At 38.0% G+C, this 19914-nt stretch overlaps 1 protein-coding gene across 2 annotated transcripts; it reads left to right on the top strand.

The window, feature by feature from the left end:
- Window positions 1-1115: 1115 nt before the first annotated feature.
- LOC139970857 (carboxypeptidase Q-like) lies at window positions 1116-14396 on the top strand. Of its 2 annotated transcripts, none has more exons than XM_071976899.1 (14): window positions 1116-1274; window positions 2072-2170; window positions 2973-3104; window positions 3435-3496; window positions 3993-4098; window positions 4300-4361; window positions 7035-7199; window positions 7517-7601; window positions 8277-8380; window positions 8637-8723; window positions 9819-9935; window positions 11152-11227; window positions 11654-11833; window positions 12344-14396. In XM_071976899.1, exons 1-14 carry the CDS (start codon window positions 1214-1216, stop codon window positions 12448-12450), a joined length of 1443 nt encoding a protein of 480 aa, XP_071833000.1. In that variant the 5' UTR covers window positions 1116-1213; the 3' UTR covers window positions 12451-14396. The 2 variants fall into 2 exon arrangements, with proteins under 2 accessions (XP_071833000.1, XP_071833001.1); XM_071976900.1 differs by lacking the exon at window positions 9819-9935 and adding an exon at window positions 9636-9752.
- The last annotated feature ends 5518 nt before the right edge of the window (window positions 14397-19914 follow it).

Here is a 19914-nt window from a genome sequence, read left to right as displayed (position 1 = left end):
TTTGCGCGAGTATTCACTCACTTTAAAATTGAGGTCAAGGGTCAAAATATTCGTTTCTTGATTCCCTGCTGAACGCAAAAGGAATCATTTTTGCGGTCATGGTGCCGTGTATGTTTGCGTGTGTATGCGACGCTTTGGCTTGTAAACATGATAACTCAATATTCAATAAGGTGCATGAACTTCAACCATTTTATGTAGATGTACCATACTGAGTTTTCGTTTGGAGTTAAAAGGTCATTTTGGGGTCACCATAGGTTAAACAGTGACAAACTTGTGAACAAGGTATCTCAATCAGGGAAAGGTAATGAATCTGATACTTGGCATATTAAGAACAAGAACGCAATTGTTTTTGGTGGAGGTCAAAGGTCATTTGGGGTCAGCAGGGGTGATATTGTGAAAACCTTGTAGAGACGATATCTCAAGGAGTGAGACAGTAATGAATCTGATACTTGGCGTGACGTTCATGCCCCATTTTGAGTTAAAGCAACCGGTTGTTTTTGGTAGAGGACAAAGGATACTGTATTTTGGGTGCACCACATGTCACACTGTGAAAGCTTAATTTGTAAACACGGTATCTTACCAGATAAACAGTGGTAAATTTGATGTTTGGCTTGTGGATGCCTTGTATAGAGTAGATTAACCTACTGTTGTTGGTGGAGATCAAAACTCGTTTGATTCATGGTGCACAACACTGTTATGTTATTCAATGCCCATGGATCTTAAACAGGAACTTCACGATGAAACCGTGTCAACCACTGGAACCACTGAACCTTAACATTATTTTTTAAATGTAACTTGAAGATCTGTTTTTAAGCATCCCAGAATGCAGTTTACATGATCGTCATGCATAAACTGTGACCTTCTGAAGTACAATTTCTGGCCAGAAATCTGCTTCTTAGCATATTTGTTTTTGGTTAGCAGACGACTTGGTGGATCTTTTCCATCATGATTCATAAAAAGGCAATAGCAAGTTATTAGAAACGAAGTTTTATGTTCTTTGGTATAACAAAGATAATATAATCTTTGAACAGAAGAGGTTGCATCACTGATCTACACTAACTCAGTGGGTTGCATCGACAATTAGAAATTATGTAGCAGATTTACCCCTTACAAGTTTGGTTACCCTTCTCTGTCGTCTGCTTTGTTTTTTCCGGAAGTTTCCAAGGTTAAGACCTATTCCGTAATAAACTGTTTTTAGTGATCATCAGTCAAAATGAGACCTAACATTTGCTTATTAATGTCGCTGTTTGAAGTACTTTGTATGTCTCTGCTTGGTAAGATATGAAATTTGCTTAACAGGAGCAAGTCGGCTGCTTCGTAGCCTAAGTCGTTGTAGCGTGAAGATCTCATATCCTAGAGAACTCGACACAAAATCGACCTAGGGCCTAACTGTTTTGCTACTTAGCCTAGCCCGAGTTAGAAGTTCTGTACGATGTACTATTACTAACGTTAAACCTTGTAATATTCTGACAAACGCTACATAACATACACACGCAGTTTCAGAACTGGACGTGATAGTTCTCGCTATGCTACAAATTTCGGTGTCACTATTCATAATTATAGACATAATTATAGACATACAGTAGGCCTGAGAACCAGTGGTTGGTGGGGTAAATGATGGGCTGCTGTAGGCCGGGGTATGATGCTGCTCATACCAAGGCAGTGATAATTCATTCAGCTGGATCCTAGGTATAAACAAAGGGAGTGCCAGACAATCCAATGATAAATTTTTAGTGTAATATTCTGGCTTCTTTGTTTCATATAGGCCTAGGCTCATACAATGCTATCCACTAATATAATAAGATTTTTGTTTTTCCATTATATTTCAGTTCACTAATGCAATGAGGCTCCCATCATTATTAATTGAAATCACTGTTTATTGTTAAAGTTACTAAGATCATACATCACCAACATTAAATGACATTAGTCGTACAATTGAATTATTTTCCAATGTTACATATAATCATTTGAAATTTGAAGGCAGACAAAGACTGAGCTGTTGTCAATGTGTGACATGTATCAGATATTATTGTGCAATTATCTCTAGGGTTACTATATTTTGTTTCCTCAGTCTATGAATGCACCTCAGCTCCGGTTGCAGTGGTCATAGACAAGCACAGCTCTGTCAATCATACCACAGGCATTAAGGAAGAGATTGAATCATACAGAGGTAAATCAGTCACTTTAATTAATTACAACAGCCATTGATGACATTTCCAGCCAATTACAACTATATGCAAGCTGTGTCAGTGATGCAATGTGCAATAAAATGATCTAAAGAAAAAACCTGCTAGAGAATTGACCTTGTTCCATATCTTGCTGTAGAGGACTATGTGACCAAGACTAAGGTATATTTTGACAGATAAAGGAATCTTAAGTTTATTTTGTCCAAATTTGCAAGAATGAAAAATACTTATTATAAGCTCCATTGGCCTTACAGTAGGGTTCCATCAGAAGATCCAACTGTAATCTCACTACAGCTGCTAATGAAATGTACCAAAGATTTTTATTTCATTTGTTCATCTCAGGGTGAATTGTAAAAAATTGATAATTATCCAAAAAAAAAGGAATCAAAGTGTAAAATAATACAGAAGAGGTTTAGTCAATTGATAGTTAAGGCACTACTACATTTTTTAAGATAGTCAGAGAAAAAAATACAGGGTAATTAATTTTCCAAATGATGATAGACTGTAGAAAGAGACATTAGGAGTAAGCTGTGGCAAGAATTTTATGGCTGTGCCTGAGAATAAAAGTGCCAATCTGTAAATGAAATGAGTTTTTAAATAGGTAAATTATAACAGTTTTGTGAAAGATTGATGAGTTTTAGGCACCAGCTCAGTTGGGTCTCAATCAATGTGTTTGATACCATCTTTTGAAAGAAACAATAAAATGGCTATTTTTATACTAAGTCTAGAGATACCTCTCAAGGAAAATGGCTTTATAGATATATTTCTTATTTCATATTTTGACAGATGTTGCTAACCAAATTATTGAATTCTTGTTGAATGGAACTGGTAAAGGCCAAGCTTACAAGAGGTTGGCTTTGTTCACTGATACATTTGGTAACAGAATCTCTGGATCAAAGAATCTAGAGAATGCAATCGGTAAGTTGATTTGACCAAACAGGAACCGTATTCAAATTTACAGGAAATTACCCCTTTTCAGTCTTTTCTGTGTTGGTACATGTACAATTTGAGCCTGTCTCAGCTATCACTGGTGATCTATGTATTCTTTTAGGTTCTTAACTTCCTGTGTGCTTTGTGCATTCTTAGCAAGAGTGCAATTCAACTTAGATCTTAATATGTTTTTTTCCTAATTAGCCAAGTATGAAAGAACAATCTAATGTTAATTATAAATGCAACAATTAGGACAAGATTATTACTATATAGCTGAAAATATTTGTATTGTGACAATGTATACTTTGTTTCATTTAGATTACCTCATCGAAGAACTTCAGAAAGATGGCCTAGAAAATGTTCATGGAGAAAATGTCACTGTAAGCTCTAATAGTTATTATATGTAAAAGCTCCAAAGCTAAACCTCTTGAAGTTTTTATTTGTGATGCTATATATATAGGCGACACAAACCAAACCATCAACTTTGGTTTAATAACAGAGATTGTTGTGAAGAGAAATACCCCCAAACAGCCAAACTCATGTCTGGGAGTAGCTTTCATTTTGTAACTTTGTGATATCATAATGTCACTTAGGATCTGAAGCCTTTTACTAGCTCTGTTTGTTTTGTCTGTGTTGTTCTGCAAGTAGCCATTAAGAACATAGCCATGAAATTCAATTCACTGAGTAACTGATGGGTGGAAGTGGGAACTTGATTTAGCATGCATGTAGATTAATGCGCTTACAATTTTTAAGCCAGTTTTTAAAATTGTGTAATTCTAGGCCTGGGTGTATACTGTAAGTATTCAGCTAGAGTAAGTTGTTATTAATTTTAAAGATATTATTAAAATACCTAGATTATTCATTATCTCTGTTTAGGTACCACACTGGGTGAGAGGCCAGGAGTCTGCTACCTTGGTGGAACCGAGAAATTATGACATCGCCTTGCTGAGCTTAGGGGGAAGTGTTGGAACATCTCCTGAAGGTAAAGTATGGTTTGAAAATAATGGTCATGGGGGTGGGGGGTAGGGGGGGTTGGGGGAATAGAACAACCAACAGACCATCTTTAAACTGGCTGTTTTTTTTTTCTAAACCAATTTGTCAGGGGTATCATAGGTTGTTGTAAAATAATTTTAATGAATGAACTGTTTAATTAGTCTTTTGTTACTTTTTTTTGTTGTTGAAGGAATGACAGCTGATGTTCTGGTGGTCCATTCCTTTGATGAACTTCACAACAGATCAAGTGAGGTAAGTCCGGTTTGTGCTAGCCTTGCCTTCTTCCTCTTTACATGTCTCTATCTTTCTTGATTTTCCATGAATAATAATTGAAGTCCTCTCGTGTCATAAAGATGCAAATTGTGTCTGTGGCAAATTGCATTTATAACAGTGTGCATCAAAGAGGAAATACATCCAGGCAAAAATGTCACATATATATCCAACTCATTACGATTTTCATTTATATATATTCATTTGCCTTTGTCGTTTACCTCCATTGCATTAACATAAAGTCTGTTCAAAGTATCTCTTTCGAGATCCGGCTTTAGGAATCACAAATGATTTCGAGTTGGTTAGCATCATGTTTGATCTCTAGAGTAAGGCAAAATATGTCACCAAAACACAGAACTAGTATTGTTCGATACAGGTGACAAACCCCTACAGTGGAATTACGACCTTCCTTACCGGTTTGGAACCTCTGGACATACAATCAGCGTCCATAGCCTAGTGGTTAGGGTGTCCGCGTACAGAGCGGAAGGCCCGTGGTTCGAATCCCGGTGGAGGCTGAAAGTTTTTTCACTTACGATTTTCATTTATATATATTCATTTGCCTTTGTCGTTTACCTCCATTGCATTAACATAAAGTCTGTTCAAAGTATCTCTTTCGAGATCCGGCTTTAGGAATCACAAATGATTTCGAGTTGGTTAGCATCATGTTTGATCTCTAGAGTAAGGCAAAATATGTCACCAAAAAACAGAACTAGTATTGCTCGATACAGGTGACAAACGCCTACAGTGGAATTACGACCTTCCTTACCGGTTTGGAACCTCTGGACATACAATCAGCGTCCATAGCCTAGTGGTTAGGGTGTCCGCGTACAGAGCGGAAGGCCCGTGGTTCGAATCCCGGTGGAGGCTGAAAGTTTTTTCACTGTTCTTGATTTTCCAACTCATTACGATTTTCATTTATATATATATATATATATATATATATATATATATATATCAGGGGCGTATCCAGGATTTTCTAACCCGGGGGCGCGAATTACTATCTAAGCGGAGCGCCACCATTGGTTGGCGCGGAGCGTACAAGAAAATTTCTGGTTTTGATAACCCCCAGATCACCGGAAATGGCACTTCTCGGGCTTGAAAATGACCAACCAGATGTACACTTTTGCCTGAGAACCAAGTATTTCCCAATAGTTTTTTTTCCATCCATAACCTTTTTGAAGATTGTCACCAGTCACACATCATGTTCGACCTCATTGCATGTCCTGTGGATCATTGCTTTTGTAGGTGATTCTACGTCACGGCTCACAATATCCGAAAGCCCCACTTTTCAAGGTTTTAAGCCCATTATTTGTTCAGAATTTGAAAATTTACATTTCTCGTGAATAAAATCACTTCAAACATACCCATAATGTTGCACAAAATTCAATCTATGGACAACCAATATAGAAAAACCTCCTTCAACCCCTCACAGACAGGTCAAATTGCACGGGTAGAGGGACGTATGATGAAGAATGTTGGTCAGGAAATTTTCGAAAGTTCAGACACAGTTCATTTATTGGTGTACAAATATTAAAACCTCTTATAACGGCTATTATAAAACTTTGTTGAAGGAAATGAAAAAAACCCAGATATTTCCGATTTCAGATATTTCGAAACCGAACACTACACACATAGGCGTAGGAGGCGGGGGGCTGCAGCCCCCCCCCCAACCAAATCTTTTCCCCTGAAAACTCGGGCAACTACTGAAAGAAAAATAAATATAGCAATGATGTAGCTTAAGGAAATGAATAGTTTAAAAATTTTCTCCTTGGTAATTCAAACTATTGGCAAACTATCTAAGCGTAGCGCCACCATGAGTTGGCGCGAAGCGTACAAGAAAATTTTGGCCGAAAATGCCTCCAAGATCTCTGGAAATGACACTTCCCAGGCCTTGTAAGTTGCATCTAAGCATTGTCTCTTTTGAAATTACTAGCGATATCATAAAGAAAATTTGCTAGAGGGGGGGGCGGTCGCCCCCTTCCCGAATTGAGTCATATTCCCCGACGACTCGGTCGAGTTCAAGACCAGCCACAGTTGGTTCCATAGCACAATTGTACAATTGTTTAAGGCGTCCATACACACACACGCGTTATGATAGACCATATATAGTATATATATATAGATACATTAGTGAGAGAGGAAAAATGGAAACGTCAAAAATGGAGCTGTCGTTGTAAGGGGTAGGGTGAGGCGCACGTCCCCTCCGTAATCCTCGATCTGTCACTGACTACCCTGTGTATATAATAGGACCAGTGCTTTAATTATGACTGTTCCTCTTTCTCTTCCCGAGGTCTTGGCGTTTATCTTCTACTCTCTCCTTTTCTCCTTTTTCTCTCTTTCTTCTTTTTGTTTCCCTTCCTTCCTCTCCTCCTTTTCTTTTTCCCCCCATTTTCTTCTCTTTTTTTCTCTCCTCCTTTCCTTACCCGGGGGGCGCGTGCCCCCAACGCCCCCCCTGGATACGTGCCTGTATATATATATATACAGGGGCATATCCAGGATTTTCTAACCCGGGGGTGCGAATTATTATCTATTTTTTATTTTAGTAACTCCAGTCATGACTTTATACAACTCTACACAAATGGCACCAAATTTTGCTACATGAGTTTGGGAATGTATTAACTACGTACCTATTGTGTTTGCTAATTCTCCGGACAGGCTAAGGGAAAGATTGTGGTATTTGACCAAGACTGGGTTAACTATGGTGTGTCTGTACAGTACCGAGACTTTGCTGCAGAGGAGACGTCTAAAGTAGGAGGAATTGCAGCCCTTGTGAGATCTGTTGCATCGTTTTCAATTCATAGCCCTCACACCGGCATGCAGGTATATGTCTTAAACTCATCATTCAAATATTGTGAATATTAGCAAAAACTCTTCTTTTTTTTCATATTCATCTTATTGTTAGTTTCATATTTTTCTGCTATATAATTCTGATATTTACTTGGTCTTACTGTTAAGTAAAAAAAAAATGCTTTAACTGACAGGATAAGTTGTTATTCATGTATTGTTTTTAACCCAAATCTGTCATCTTGTTATTCATAGCTATTGTATGTCACATGGAAGGAATCGCTCAAGTATATCCACTGTAAAGGTGAAGAATTTTCCTGCCATGAAATATTTCTTTTGGATCTTATTTTCAGTTTTATAAAGATTCCATAAAGAAGATTCCGGTTGCCTGCATTGCTGTTGAAGATGCTGAGATGTTATCCAGGATGGCAGCCAGAGGTATATATGTCGTTTCTTAGTTTTTTATAACCTTCATTTTTAAAAAGGAAATAATTTTGAAAAAGGAAATCAAATCAAATATGAAGCAGACATATTTTTGCAATTATCACTATCTCTGGATGTCAATAGTATAGAAGCAGTAAAATTTATAGACATTATGTTTTGGTATTGTATAGTACAGTTAAAGGGTGTGAAGACTTACGCAAAAAGAAACGTCTAATGCCGGTAATCTGACTTAGTTTTGAATGAGGTGTAACAGAAGTGTTAGACACCACCATCGATCCCAGAAAATACACACACAGCATGCTACCATTGGTAATTACTGTAGACACTAGTGTACAGTCAGCACATACAGCTGCGGTCAATACCCACAGCACAGTGAACACAGTGTACAGCGATGGACATCTCAGGTCCAGCTAAAGATAACAAGGTATCACGTTTCATTACTGTCTGCATTTTGTAGCGACACAAACAAAACGTCACTTGCAAGCAACAGATAGTTAACTTTTTCAGATGGCCGCACACTGTTGGGGCGAGTCTTCAATGCCTTTAAGTATGGTTGGTTACATTGGGAAGCAACTTCTACCTCAACAAATTCATTTTCTCAAGTTGGGATCCAAATCTTTCAGTATCACTATTGAAATTTGTGATGCTTTCTTCTTTGACTTTCTGTAGGAACAAAGATTGTTATTAAATTAATTCTCGAGGCCCAGACCTTACCTGATGCAGTATCCAGAAATACTGTGGCGGAGATAATTGGCAGCAAGTATCCTGAACAGGTGAACTTTAAAAATCTGTTTCTCTAATTTTATGTTGATAGTATAAATCATTAGGGAATGCAAGCTTCTCTCAAAGTTATCACTAATATAGAAGTAATCATTTTAACCACAAGAGAACATGCACAGAGTGTGTTGCAACTTTGAAACCACAGGGTCTGTCACAATCCAACAAAAGTATCAACTTGATCTTTTTAATGTCCACATTGCCTGTCACTTTTTGGAGGTGGGATTTCATTTTGTTTCTCTCTGTTGCCAGGTGGTTTTAGTTTCCGGACATCTGGATAGCTGGGATGTCGGACAGGGAGCGATGGATGATGGCGGTGGAGCATTTGTGTCTTGGCAGGTACGTTGAGTCATTCTACATGTCCGTCGTATATGGAGTGAGAGACGGAGAGAACTATGTGGGTTATGGTTGTAGAATTACAATACTTATAAATCGTTCTTTGTACTTTTTATTCAATTGTGTAATTTGTGTTCAGTTTAATGTTAGAAGTAGTTTGATGATCCTTGTGGGCACTATATTATTGTACTTTCCTATGCGCAAAATACTAATTGCCGTCTGCTTGGTGCTTTGAACCGACATTTTACAGGCTATCAAGTTGTTAAAAGGCTTGATGGCTGAAAATTGCTGGTTGTTTGCCCGATTCAAGTTGAAATTTTCAGACGCTATTGAATTAGAACTAGTAATGGGTGTAACCTACAGCTAAATGGCTGTAGGGGAACAGTGATCATTATATTATGTTTATAACTTAACTATTAAAAGGGGCTTCTCTTCCCAGCAATGTCAATGAATGCTGTTGAAATGTGGCTTATGTACAGTATGGTCGTAATGTGGGCACACGTAGGAATTTTGGGAATTGTTTCACCCATGCTTCTCAACGATGGTATTTCCCCCCTTCTCTTGTCTGTGAGTCTTCATGTAACCAGCAGTCGATAGGGGGAGTGGGAATAATTTGTAACCCTCATAAGGGCAGGCTGGTGCATGAATTCATACCCGGTGAGTGACGCAATATGCAGAGTTGGGAATTGGCAGCTCATTTAGCACCCCAGACGATACTAGTGTCTTTTTTCTTTCTTTTTTTTCAAGAGGAAATCACAGGCTTCAGAACCAACTATGCATTGCTTTAGAGCCAGCCAGTATATGGCAGCTGCCCTGCCCGGCCCTTCTGCATAGTTATACCACTGTGAATAGTCTCTTTAAGCTAGATAGTAAAAATTGTTTTGCTATTCTGCCATGCTTTATCAATGTTTATAGGCTTTATCAGTGATGCGTCAACTTGGTCTAAGACCAAAACGTACCGTGAGAGCTGTATTTTGGACTGGTGAAGAACAAGGCCTTGTCGGTGCAAGACAATACTATGACCAGCATAAGGTAAAACCCTCTTGAAATTTTGGAAGATGCCATTCAACAGTTTACGTTTGCTTTTCATGTGTATAGGCTTTGTCGGTCATAAGACAGCTTGGTCTACGCCCCAAAAGAACGATGAGGGCGGTATTTTGGACAGGAGAGGAGCAGGGATATGTAGGGTCACAGCAATACTATGAACAGCACAAGGTAAAATGGTTTTTACTAATCCACTAATTATCTAATTCTATCAGTTATTAGGCTTACATTTCCGTTACATATTTTCAGCCCATCCTCTGGTTGTACTTAAATCCATTGCTTTCCCAATGCTCTGATATTCATGAAGACATACATAGTTAAAAATATCATTTTAACACAACACAACTCTCATTAGACCATTTAGTACAGAAGACTCATTTTTTTGTAAAATGCATTGTGCAAGACCCTTGTTTCCTCATTTGAATGTTCACTCTCACTTGTGATTGGTTCTTGACGGTAGCGAATCGGTGATGATGTGATTACCTGTCGGATCTGTGCAGCTTGTAATTTTATTTAGTCATCACACTATAGAACATGGTGGAGGAACACCTCTAAATTTATGAGTACATCACTTGATAAAACATTGTCATGCTCTTTGTACTAATTTCTAACCTCTATTCTTTTTATTCCTTGCCAAAGACTTAAGGAATCCATGCGATGGTGATGAGGTGTGTTGGTGTAAGTGTGCGTGCGTGCAAAAACCTTGCTGATGGCACTTGAACTCAGTAATGGTCAGCTTTTGAAAATCCTCTGGGCAGCATTTACTGTTGGGTGTTTTCATCTAAATGTGGCAAGGGATCACAACGATGATCGGCCTTTCGGCTCTTCCTCGCATATTAAGACCTTTCAAATTGTGAACACACAGGAATGCACTGTATCCTTGTCATGGAACAATGGATATCATGCTTGCACAAACAGGCACTTAAAGGGGAATATTCTATATCTGTGTGCGTGTTTGTGTGTATAGTAACTGACCAACACTATTAGTTGATTGATTCATCAAAGATCAGTCCTCGTGTTTCTTTGACATCGTAAATGTTATAGCAAACACTCACATGGTTATATCTGAATAATTCATATGGGTCTCATTGTATGCACCTACATCTCAAAATATGAAAATCATTGTTGGTTATCATATTTGTCATTCTTTCTCACACACTTTCAAAACTCAATCATGTGAAGAACATTGTTCCCATAAAATGTATAGCTGCAATCCAGTCCCCACTTATATGATTTCTTCATGAAAGTGAAATCTCATTTTATTTAAAACAACAAAAAAAACATGTTAATAACCTATTCAGGATGTTACTATGTCATCAAGACTTCAATGCATCGTAGCCTCAATGCATCGTAGATATAAACTTTCGTCTGCTTAAATACTTTACAGTCAAATATTAGCAACTACGATCTCGTGATGGAATCAGATGGTGGAACCTTCACTCCTACTGGTATATCTAACTCTGGTAAGAACACTATTGTACAGTGTAAAAGTCAAAGTTTGCAAGAGAATCCATTTTGATTTCATTTTGTCTTCATTTTGATATTTACACACCTGGATGAAGAGAGTCAATGGAGATTAATAGCCTTGCCTAAGGACACAATTTAATGATCTGGCCAGGACTCAAACTTACAACTCTTAGATCGCCAGTCCATTGCCTTAATCACTTGACCACAACACTCCCGACAAACTACCCACTACAGCATGGAACTGTGTAACAAACAATGTGTTTCAGTCTGCACCAGAATGGTTCATAGATTATTAATCTATCGACAGTTTTTGACAAAAATCACAAATGGACGACTACAGGTTAAAACGTGTTGATGTAATATGAGTGACAGGTAGCTATACTTTATGTGAGCTTGCTTATTATTTAATTGATCAACAACAGGTAATGCAGCGACCCAAGAAATTATGAAGCAAGTTCTGGACCTTCTGTCTCCCATAAATGCAACTACCTTACAAGTAAGCACCGAAGGCGGAGATGTCCAGTCATGGATGGATGCAGGGGTACCAGGGGGTAATCTTCTGAACCAAAATGACCGTTACTTTTGGTTTCATCATTCAGATGGTGAGTAGATTATTATTCATTAAATTTGCATTTTTCACTACCACCATCCATTCCCTACCCTCTCACCCCCCCCCCCCCACTACCTTTTTTTATAATCTGCTTCATACCTCATGACCCATAATAAAAGGTTTTGCAACCCATTCTAGGGTAAAAAACCAGAGTTTGACTCGGCCTGATCATAGCAGAAGAGGTATGTTGTATTATGTCATCCAGTCATGGAAAAAAGCTTTTCAAACTAAGCCCAGTGTTGTGGTCACATGATGATTTTATTCAATTCTTTGACAGTTTCAGGGTTGATGGAACAGCCTCTGGGATGTAATCCGTTACTTTTATTTATATTTTTGTCACTATTACCAACGATGCAATACATTTCTTACATATTTCATTATTAGGGCCTACACTTATAAGAGAGCATTTAATCTATCTGTCAATAAGTTTGGGTCTACTGGTTGAGTAAATGTATCCATTTTTGGGGGGGTTTTATTATTATTTCCATTAATATCATTTCAGGTGATACTATGTCTGTGCAGGATCCCTATATGATGGATCTATGTGCTGCCGTTTGGGCAGTGGTGTCCTACGTAGTGGCCGATATGGATGAGATGCTACCCAGGTAGAACGATATCATGGAGGGAACGGATGGCTTTTATACAACGTCGAAAGGTGATAAGATAATCATTCGCTAAAAATCATGTTCTTACCAATCATTTTTTTCTGTCTTTCAAAGTTCAAATTTAACTAATCGTCTGTACTCAGTTCAATAAGTGTGTAATCAAACGGAATATTTTCCAATGTAATGTCTTTGTTTGTTTTTTTATATTTTTTTTATTAACAGAGAAAATGTAAGACTTAAACAACTAACCAATTATTTTTTCTGTCTTTCAAAGTTCAAATTTAACTAATCATCTGTACTCAGTTAGTGTGTAATCAAACTGAACATTTTTCAATGTAGTGTCTTTGTTTGTTTTTTTAATTTTTTTTTATTAAAAGTGAAAATGTAAGTTTGAAATGTTGAAATCATGACTGGGATTTTTGCAAAATATCAAATTTGATGCTGAAGATATGATGTCACCTTTGAGTAAATTAGCTTTTGAATTAATTTTTCATTTCCAAACCAAAAGTAAGCTAAAATAAGGTTTTTTTATTATGATATATATATATATATCTCCTTACAAAGAGAATGAGATTGTAAGAGGTTGAGTTATTGGCATAGCCAGAATTTTAGCAAATAAAGAGGCTGACACAGTTTTCTGTACCTTCCTTATTACAGCTTCTCTTCAGCTAAAACTTTGATAGCATTTTTTTATTCCACCCACCCATCCATCCCTTTTCTGTTATTGCCCTATTTGTCAGAGTCTTATCAATTATATGACCCAAAGTTTGGCTCAGTACCGCATGAGGCCAAAAACTAAGAAAACTATCAAGCCCAGTCTTGTTGTTGTCTGTAAATATGTCCAATTAAATTTACTAAGAAATAAACTTTGAAGAAGGTGAAAGCCATTGTAACACATCAAACTCAATTCCTGTATCCTCCTATATATTCAGTCTAACACAAAATCAGAATCGAATTCTCTTTTAAATGTGTTCGATTACCATTTTGCTGTTTCTTTCTCTTCAAACACCAGTATTCACCTTTTTTACGGTCTAAAATGTCTGTATATTATTTTCGCTGGGAATAGATATTATAAAAACATATTGTTATATATTATGATATGAACTATTTGATATTATCAAAATAGAAGAGTTTATGTCATTTTAAATGTACTTAAATACATCAGCTTGATGAATGTTTTCGCTGTGTTCGCGAACTTTGTGTCAATTCATTTGTCACAGTATATATTCTTTGCTCCAGATATTTGTTGTATTCCATGAAGTAATATGGGATCCAGTGATTAAGACATTCCTGATACTACATAAACCATTCCATAACTATTTTTGTGTTTTGTATGTGCAACTATGGTTCAAGTTCAAAGGTTGACAAAATATCTCACTACCCTGCTCAAACAGAAAACAGACAAGTGAACAAAAAATAATGTGTATTTTAATAGTAGGAAAGCTAATTAACACGTGAGAAATATAATGGTAAAAGAAAAGTTTTTTTTTCAACAGAAAACTATCATTATATAGTTAATTTGTTCTACTATATGGTTAGTCTTTGAGGATATGCCTGGGCAGTGGTCAGTGACATGCACAATTATTTAGGAGGTGGTGGAAGGGGAATGGGGGGGGGCATAGCGAAATTCCCCCTGATTGATTAACATACTGGGGGATGAAACTTTATGGTAGAGCCACAGGGCGGACGAAGGAATTTACAGAGTGGGGTCATTGAGGCTGACTCCCGTATAGGAGGAGAGGTTCTGTGCCAAAATAAAAATTAAAAGTTAAGACATCAAATAAATTAGGTCGATAGTGAGCTTTAAAAGACCTAAGATGAAGCTTATTAAGAGAATTAGTTTTTTATTCATTTAAGAGTATCAACATTTTACAATAAAAATTTAAAGGACTACTGAGGTAGAATGGAAAGCTTTTTTACATTTCTCAATTAATACATGAGAACAGCGCCTCATGTTCGTCCAAATCGTGCTCTTTTTTTTTTCAACTTTGTTATCTTTTCTTGACCCAGAACAAGGGCGGCGGAACCGGGGGGCACAGGGGGCACGTGCCCCCCCCCCCCCCACTTTTCCTCAGGTTAAAAATGTGCCCTTTTTCTACATAAAAATTGAGGTGTCTCAAGTTAGCAAGAGGCCAGGGAACCAGAATGAACACTCGGGAAGGGCCGTTTCCAGCCATCTGAGGGGTTTGTAAAACCAAAAATTTCCTTGTACGCTCCGCGCCAACCGATGGTGGCGCTCCACTCAGATAGTCGTGCATACAACTTTGCAAATCCTGGCTACGCCCCTGACTTTTAATGAATTTCTGTGGGTCAAACTCAAAGCTATTTCGAATGGAAAAAATTTGTTAAGATATTGACAAGAAATAAACTCTAATTCGGAAGATTCCTACATTAGCAACTAGCATGATTTCACCTCATTTTGTCTCAAAAGAAAACTTGTTCCTTGTTTCCCAATTTGCTCATTGGATATTGCAGTGCTAGTATGCATATTTTCCTTTGGGGGGGGGGGGGCGTTGATGGAGTGATGTGTATACGCAAATAAGATAATACAATAATATAAAGGGTACTAAATATAAGGCTGCATCAGTCCAATCAAATTTCTGCAAAGTGCCCTTTGATGTCGGTGCCCCCCCCCCCCAGATTAAAAGTGCTTCCGCCGCCCTTGACCCAGAATAGTCTTTGTGTATAGTCGCAACCCGGGATGTTACAATAGACACTCTAATATGGTAATGGTTTCCTGTGACTCACGTGTTCACTAATGCAGAATGTTGACGAGTTTCTTGCAAATAAATGTCGAGTTACTCCCATGGGGATGGGGCAAGCCTGTATCCAGGCCTTACCCCCTCCCTCCCCACGTGCAGACTTCTGTGCCTCAACCCATCTGTTCCACCATCATGTGTAACAAAACGTTTCACAAGTTACAGAACACGAGTATTTGTACCCCTCCTTAAATTGTTGCCACCCCTTTAAATTGTTGGTGCCAATTCTACTCAGAAATGCTGGGATGGGGTAAACTCGGTCGTCTTGGTTCTGATTTCAATTACACCAACCCTCTCCGACATCGTTTTTTCAGCCATTATCCTCGTCGATATCTTCGACCGCTTAAAAGAGGGAGCCATATCAGAATACAGACCTATAGCAGAATCGCGGGACAAAGATCTAGTGACAATTCTGACGATAAAACATTTCACGGACTCCAAAGTAGCGAATTAACCTAGGTATATTAATCTCGGTACCTTAAAACAAAGTTGAAAATATGTCGAGTAGGCCTATACCATACAACCGATAATACAGTAAATTTAAAGACGGATACTTTAAGACGCGTTCCACTTATCATAATAAAAAAAAAACTAGGTATTGTAGCCTATATCCATTAGGTTTCTAGTACAATTGGAGCTCTGGTGAATTTTATCCTATAAATGACAGTGAGCTCATGACACATAACAAGATGTTTTAGTATACAGTTTACAGTTCTCAATTTAAATTTGAGAGCAATTGATTACTTTAAGGCACGCAAACCAAATAACTTGACCGATTCAACGAAGTCAACCAAGATAAAGTCTGTGCACGCAAAAAGCATACAACTTGATCCACTCTCAACCCCAGCCATGCGCCTTCCATTGACAAAGTAACCGTTTGTTCTCTACAGTGTTACATCCAGTAAGGTACCACAATTCGGTTCGAATGGGATAAGATACTACACGTGGTAAATAATTTGGCACTTTTTGTGAGAAAAGGCCGTTTCACAATTGTTTTTACTTTTTAAGCAGATAATCAAGATAGAGCATACATGAGCAATAAAAACCAAAAGACTGGAACATGTCCACGAACACCAAACTACGATACTTAACTTATCCACTTTCACCCCCCCCCCCCCCCCCGCTCTTAGTCCCGTTGCATCGAGACTACGACTCTGTGATCATCGTCAAATGTGTATCACGAGTGCCTTAGAAATGGAAACCAATTTGGTTCTTTTAAGACAAGTCACCCAAGAAAGAATGGTGACGAAAACCTAAATAACTTAACTGATCCAATCCTAATCAACATGGTACATAATACAGTGTATATACACATACATGTAACAACAAATGGTCCGGGTTAATTTCTATGCTTTCAATCAATACATTTAGTCGTTTATGACTTATTTGGTACAATTCCTTTTAAGTTTATCGACAACTTAACCACAAAAAACAATAAGCACATACAGACCTTTCTACTACATTTGTTTGGGGGTCAAACCGTGTAAGTGGCAATACGCCGGCACTATATGAATTAATTCCAACAGCCTGCACTCTATGTGTGTAATCTCTAATAGCTTTTTCTTTGTTTTGCAATTTTTGGTAGAGCGTCTCTCTGATATTTTGTAAAATTACTTCCTCAGATGATAGCCGGGCAATTATTCGTGTAATTAAGGCACTTCGACCACCGGCTAATGTCGAACCAAAAGATATCGCGTTGCAAGTAATACTGAGTGACTCCTGCTGTTATAAATGTCGGTCAATATTGTGGTTTTGTACAGTAGCAAAATATCGATATCTTCTGTGGATGAAAATCTGTAACAGAGATGACACGTTATTCTCTTTGGAATTCAGAGCGATTACAAATGAAAGTGTAAGCCTATAATTGTAATCATACCAAACAGGCGATGTAGTGAATTGATTATAAATTTGACGTAAACCGGGTAGGCCTATGTGTGGTATTACGTTTAATACTTGGGATATTATAACATTAAAGTTAGCTGAAATAGTCTAGTATTCATATTAAAACTTTAACTATACACACTGTAGGTATAATTGTGAAGTTCCCATGACAACAGTCACTTTATAGAGAAATGAGAAGAAGCAAAGTCGCCAGTACATCGGATTGCGCATTCGGAATTATTGTGAGTTATCATGTTATAAACCTGCAAAAAAAAAAGGGTATTATATGCGTACATGCTTCAATCGTTATCGACAACAACCCCATTATGTTCCTCTGTAACATACACCATACCAAACCGAATTCGAGCAACCGTTCTTCAAATCTGGTCACTATATACAGGCGCGTATCCAGGATTTTCTAACCCGGGGGGCGCGAATTACTATCTAAGCGGAGCGCCACCATCGGTTGGCGCGCAGCGTACAAGAAAATTTCTGATTTTGATACCCCCCAGATCACCGGAAATAGCACTTCTCGGGCTTGAAAATGACCAACCAGATGTACACTTTTGCCTGAGAACCAAGTATTTCCCAAAAGTTTTTTTTTTCCATCCATAACCTTTTTGAAGATTGTCACCAGTCACACATCATGTTCGACCTGATTGCATGTCCTATGGATGATTGCTTTTGTAGGTGATTGTACGTCACGGCCCACAATATCCGAAAGCCCCACTTTTGAAGGTTTTAAGCCCATTATTTGTTGAGAATTTGAAAATTCAGATTTCTCGTGAATAAAATCACTTGAAAACATACCCATAATGTTGCACAAAATTCAATCTATGGACAAGCAATATAGATATATCGATATGTTGAACGCGCGCTTCGCGCGCGAAAAATTTTGGCTATTTTTCGGGCAAGTCATTACAGCCCCCAAATCCAATTGGGCTCCTACGCCTTTTACTACACACATAGACAGTTTTTGAGGCTGTTCATCGTACGTGGAACATTCATTTCAATGCTTACTGATATGATGTTATATCTGCTCTTTGCTTTACAAATTCGAACAGGCGTGTAGCGAGTAATTGCCAAGGGAGGGGCGAAGCCTGTAGGCAAACTATCGAAGCGAAGCGCCACCATGAGTTGGCGCGAAGCGTACAAGAAAAATTTTGGCCGAAAATGCCTCCCAGATCGCTGGAAATGACACTTCCCAGGCCTTGTAAGTTGCATCTAAGCATTGTCTATTTTGAAATTACTAGCGATGTCATAAAGAAAATTTGCTCGGGGGGGGGGGGGGCGGTCGCCCCCTTCCCGAAATGCGTCATGTACCCCGACGACTCGGTCGAGTTCAAGACCAGCCACAGTTGGTTCCATATAGCACAATTGTACAATTGTTTAAGGCGTCCATACACACACACACGCGTTATGATAGTCTAGACCATATATAGTATTTATATAGATACATTAGTGACAGAGGAAAAATGGAAATGTCAAAAATGGAGTTGTCGGTGTAAGGAGTAGGGTGAGGCGCACACCCCCTCCGTAATCCTTGATCTGTCACTGACTACCCTGTGTATATAATAGGGATCAGCGTTTAAACTATGACTGTTCCTCTTTCTCTTCCCGAGGTCTTAGCTATCTTCTACTCGCTCCTTGTTTCCTTTTTCTCTCTTTTTTCTTTTTCTTTTCCCTTCCTTTCTCTCCTCCTTTTCTTTTTTCCCCCCTCCTTTTCCCTTTTTTCTTCTCTTTTTTCTCTCCTCTTTTCCTTACCCGGGGGGCGCGCGCCCCCAACGCCCCCCCCCCCCTGGATACGCACCTGATATATATAGTTGGATATTATTTTTATTATTTCTATTCCAGCGAAAATAATATACAGACATTTTGAGACGTAATCATTTTTTTCATTTGCTATAGATATACATAGGCATATTTTTCTCACCAGCGAAGGGAACAGATATATATCAAGTGCAATCCTGATGATATATATGTGTCCTTGCCAATCCAGACAAGTCAATTACCTGTGTACTCAGCAAACACTGTATCGTGTTCAATTCGCTAATAATTAGCAGAAATCGTGACTTTTAACTAAAAACGATATTATATAGTAGAATGCCAAGTGTTTCACACATGAGTGGCACGAGTTTACTGATCTAGAAGAATCCATATAAATGCCAATTGCGCAAGTTTTGCACATGCGCGATCTAAATCATATTAATTGTCTGCATACACAACTGATGATTAACAATTTGACGGGAGAACAATTTTTGAATTTGTCTATGTATATAGATATTGGCATGAATTTGGCAAACTAAAACAAAACAAATATCATTTTAATATTTTACGCGTATAGGTTTCATGTCAGTATATGAAGTGAGACTGTAATGTGCAGGGTATATAAATTTTGATCAGCGGATCAGTGGAAAACGCACGGTATGGTATACCAATATACTCAGCTGGGTCACTGAAAAATTCTGAATAGTTTTCTTTAGCTGCTGCGTGACAATCTACTTTGGAAAAGTATCTTTACAGCAAGAAAGGGTGAGAAAGAAGAAACATTCTAACTAGAAAAAAAAAGGAAAGCCGAATATATCGCTTGACAACAGAGATAAGCATTGACGAAAAATAAACGTTTTGAAAATTGTCTACAGATATTGGCATTGAATTTGACAAAAGCTAGAAAGTTGTTCACGTGTATACCGTTTCATCATGTTGGGATGATGAGGTGATCCGTATAGCTGTATAATAAAACAAGGGAGCTTTTCAGTACACGTTTGTCAACAAGCATAATATAGGATTGTAAACATTTCTGTCATTATTATTAATTGGTAATTCAG

This window comes from Apostichopus japonicus, chromosome 8 (genome assembly GCF_037975245.1).
Source record: "Apostichopus japonicus isolate 1M-3 chromosome 8, ASM3797524v1, whole genome shotgun sequence".
In the NCBI taxonomy this organism is placed as follows: domain Eukaryota; kingdom Metazoa; phylum Echinodermata; class Holothuroidea; order Aspidochirotida; family Stichopodidae; genus Apostichopus; species Apostichopus japonicus.
Note: the sequence above shows the minus strand (reverse complement) of the source record. Positions and strands in the feature narration are given on the sequence as shown.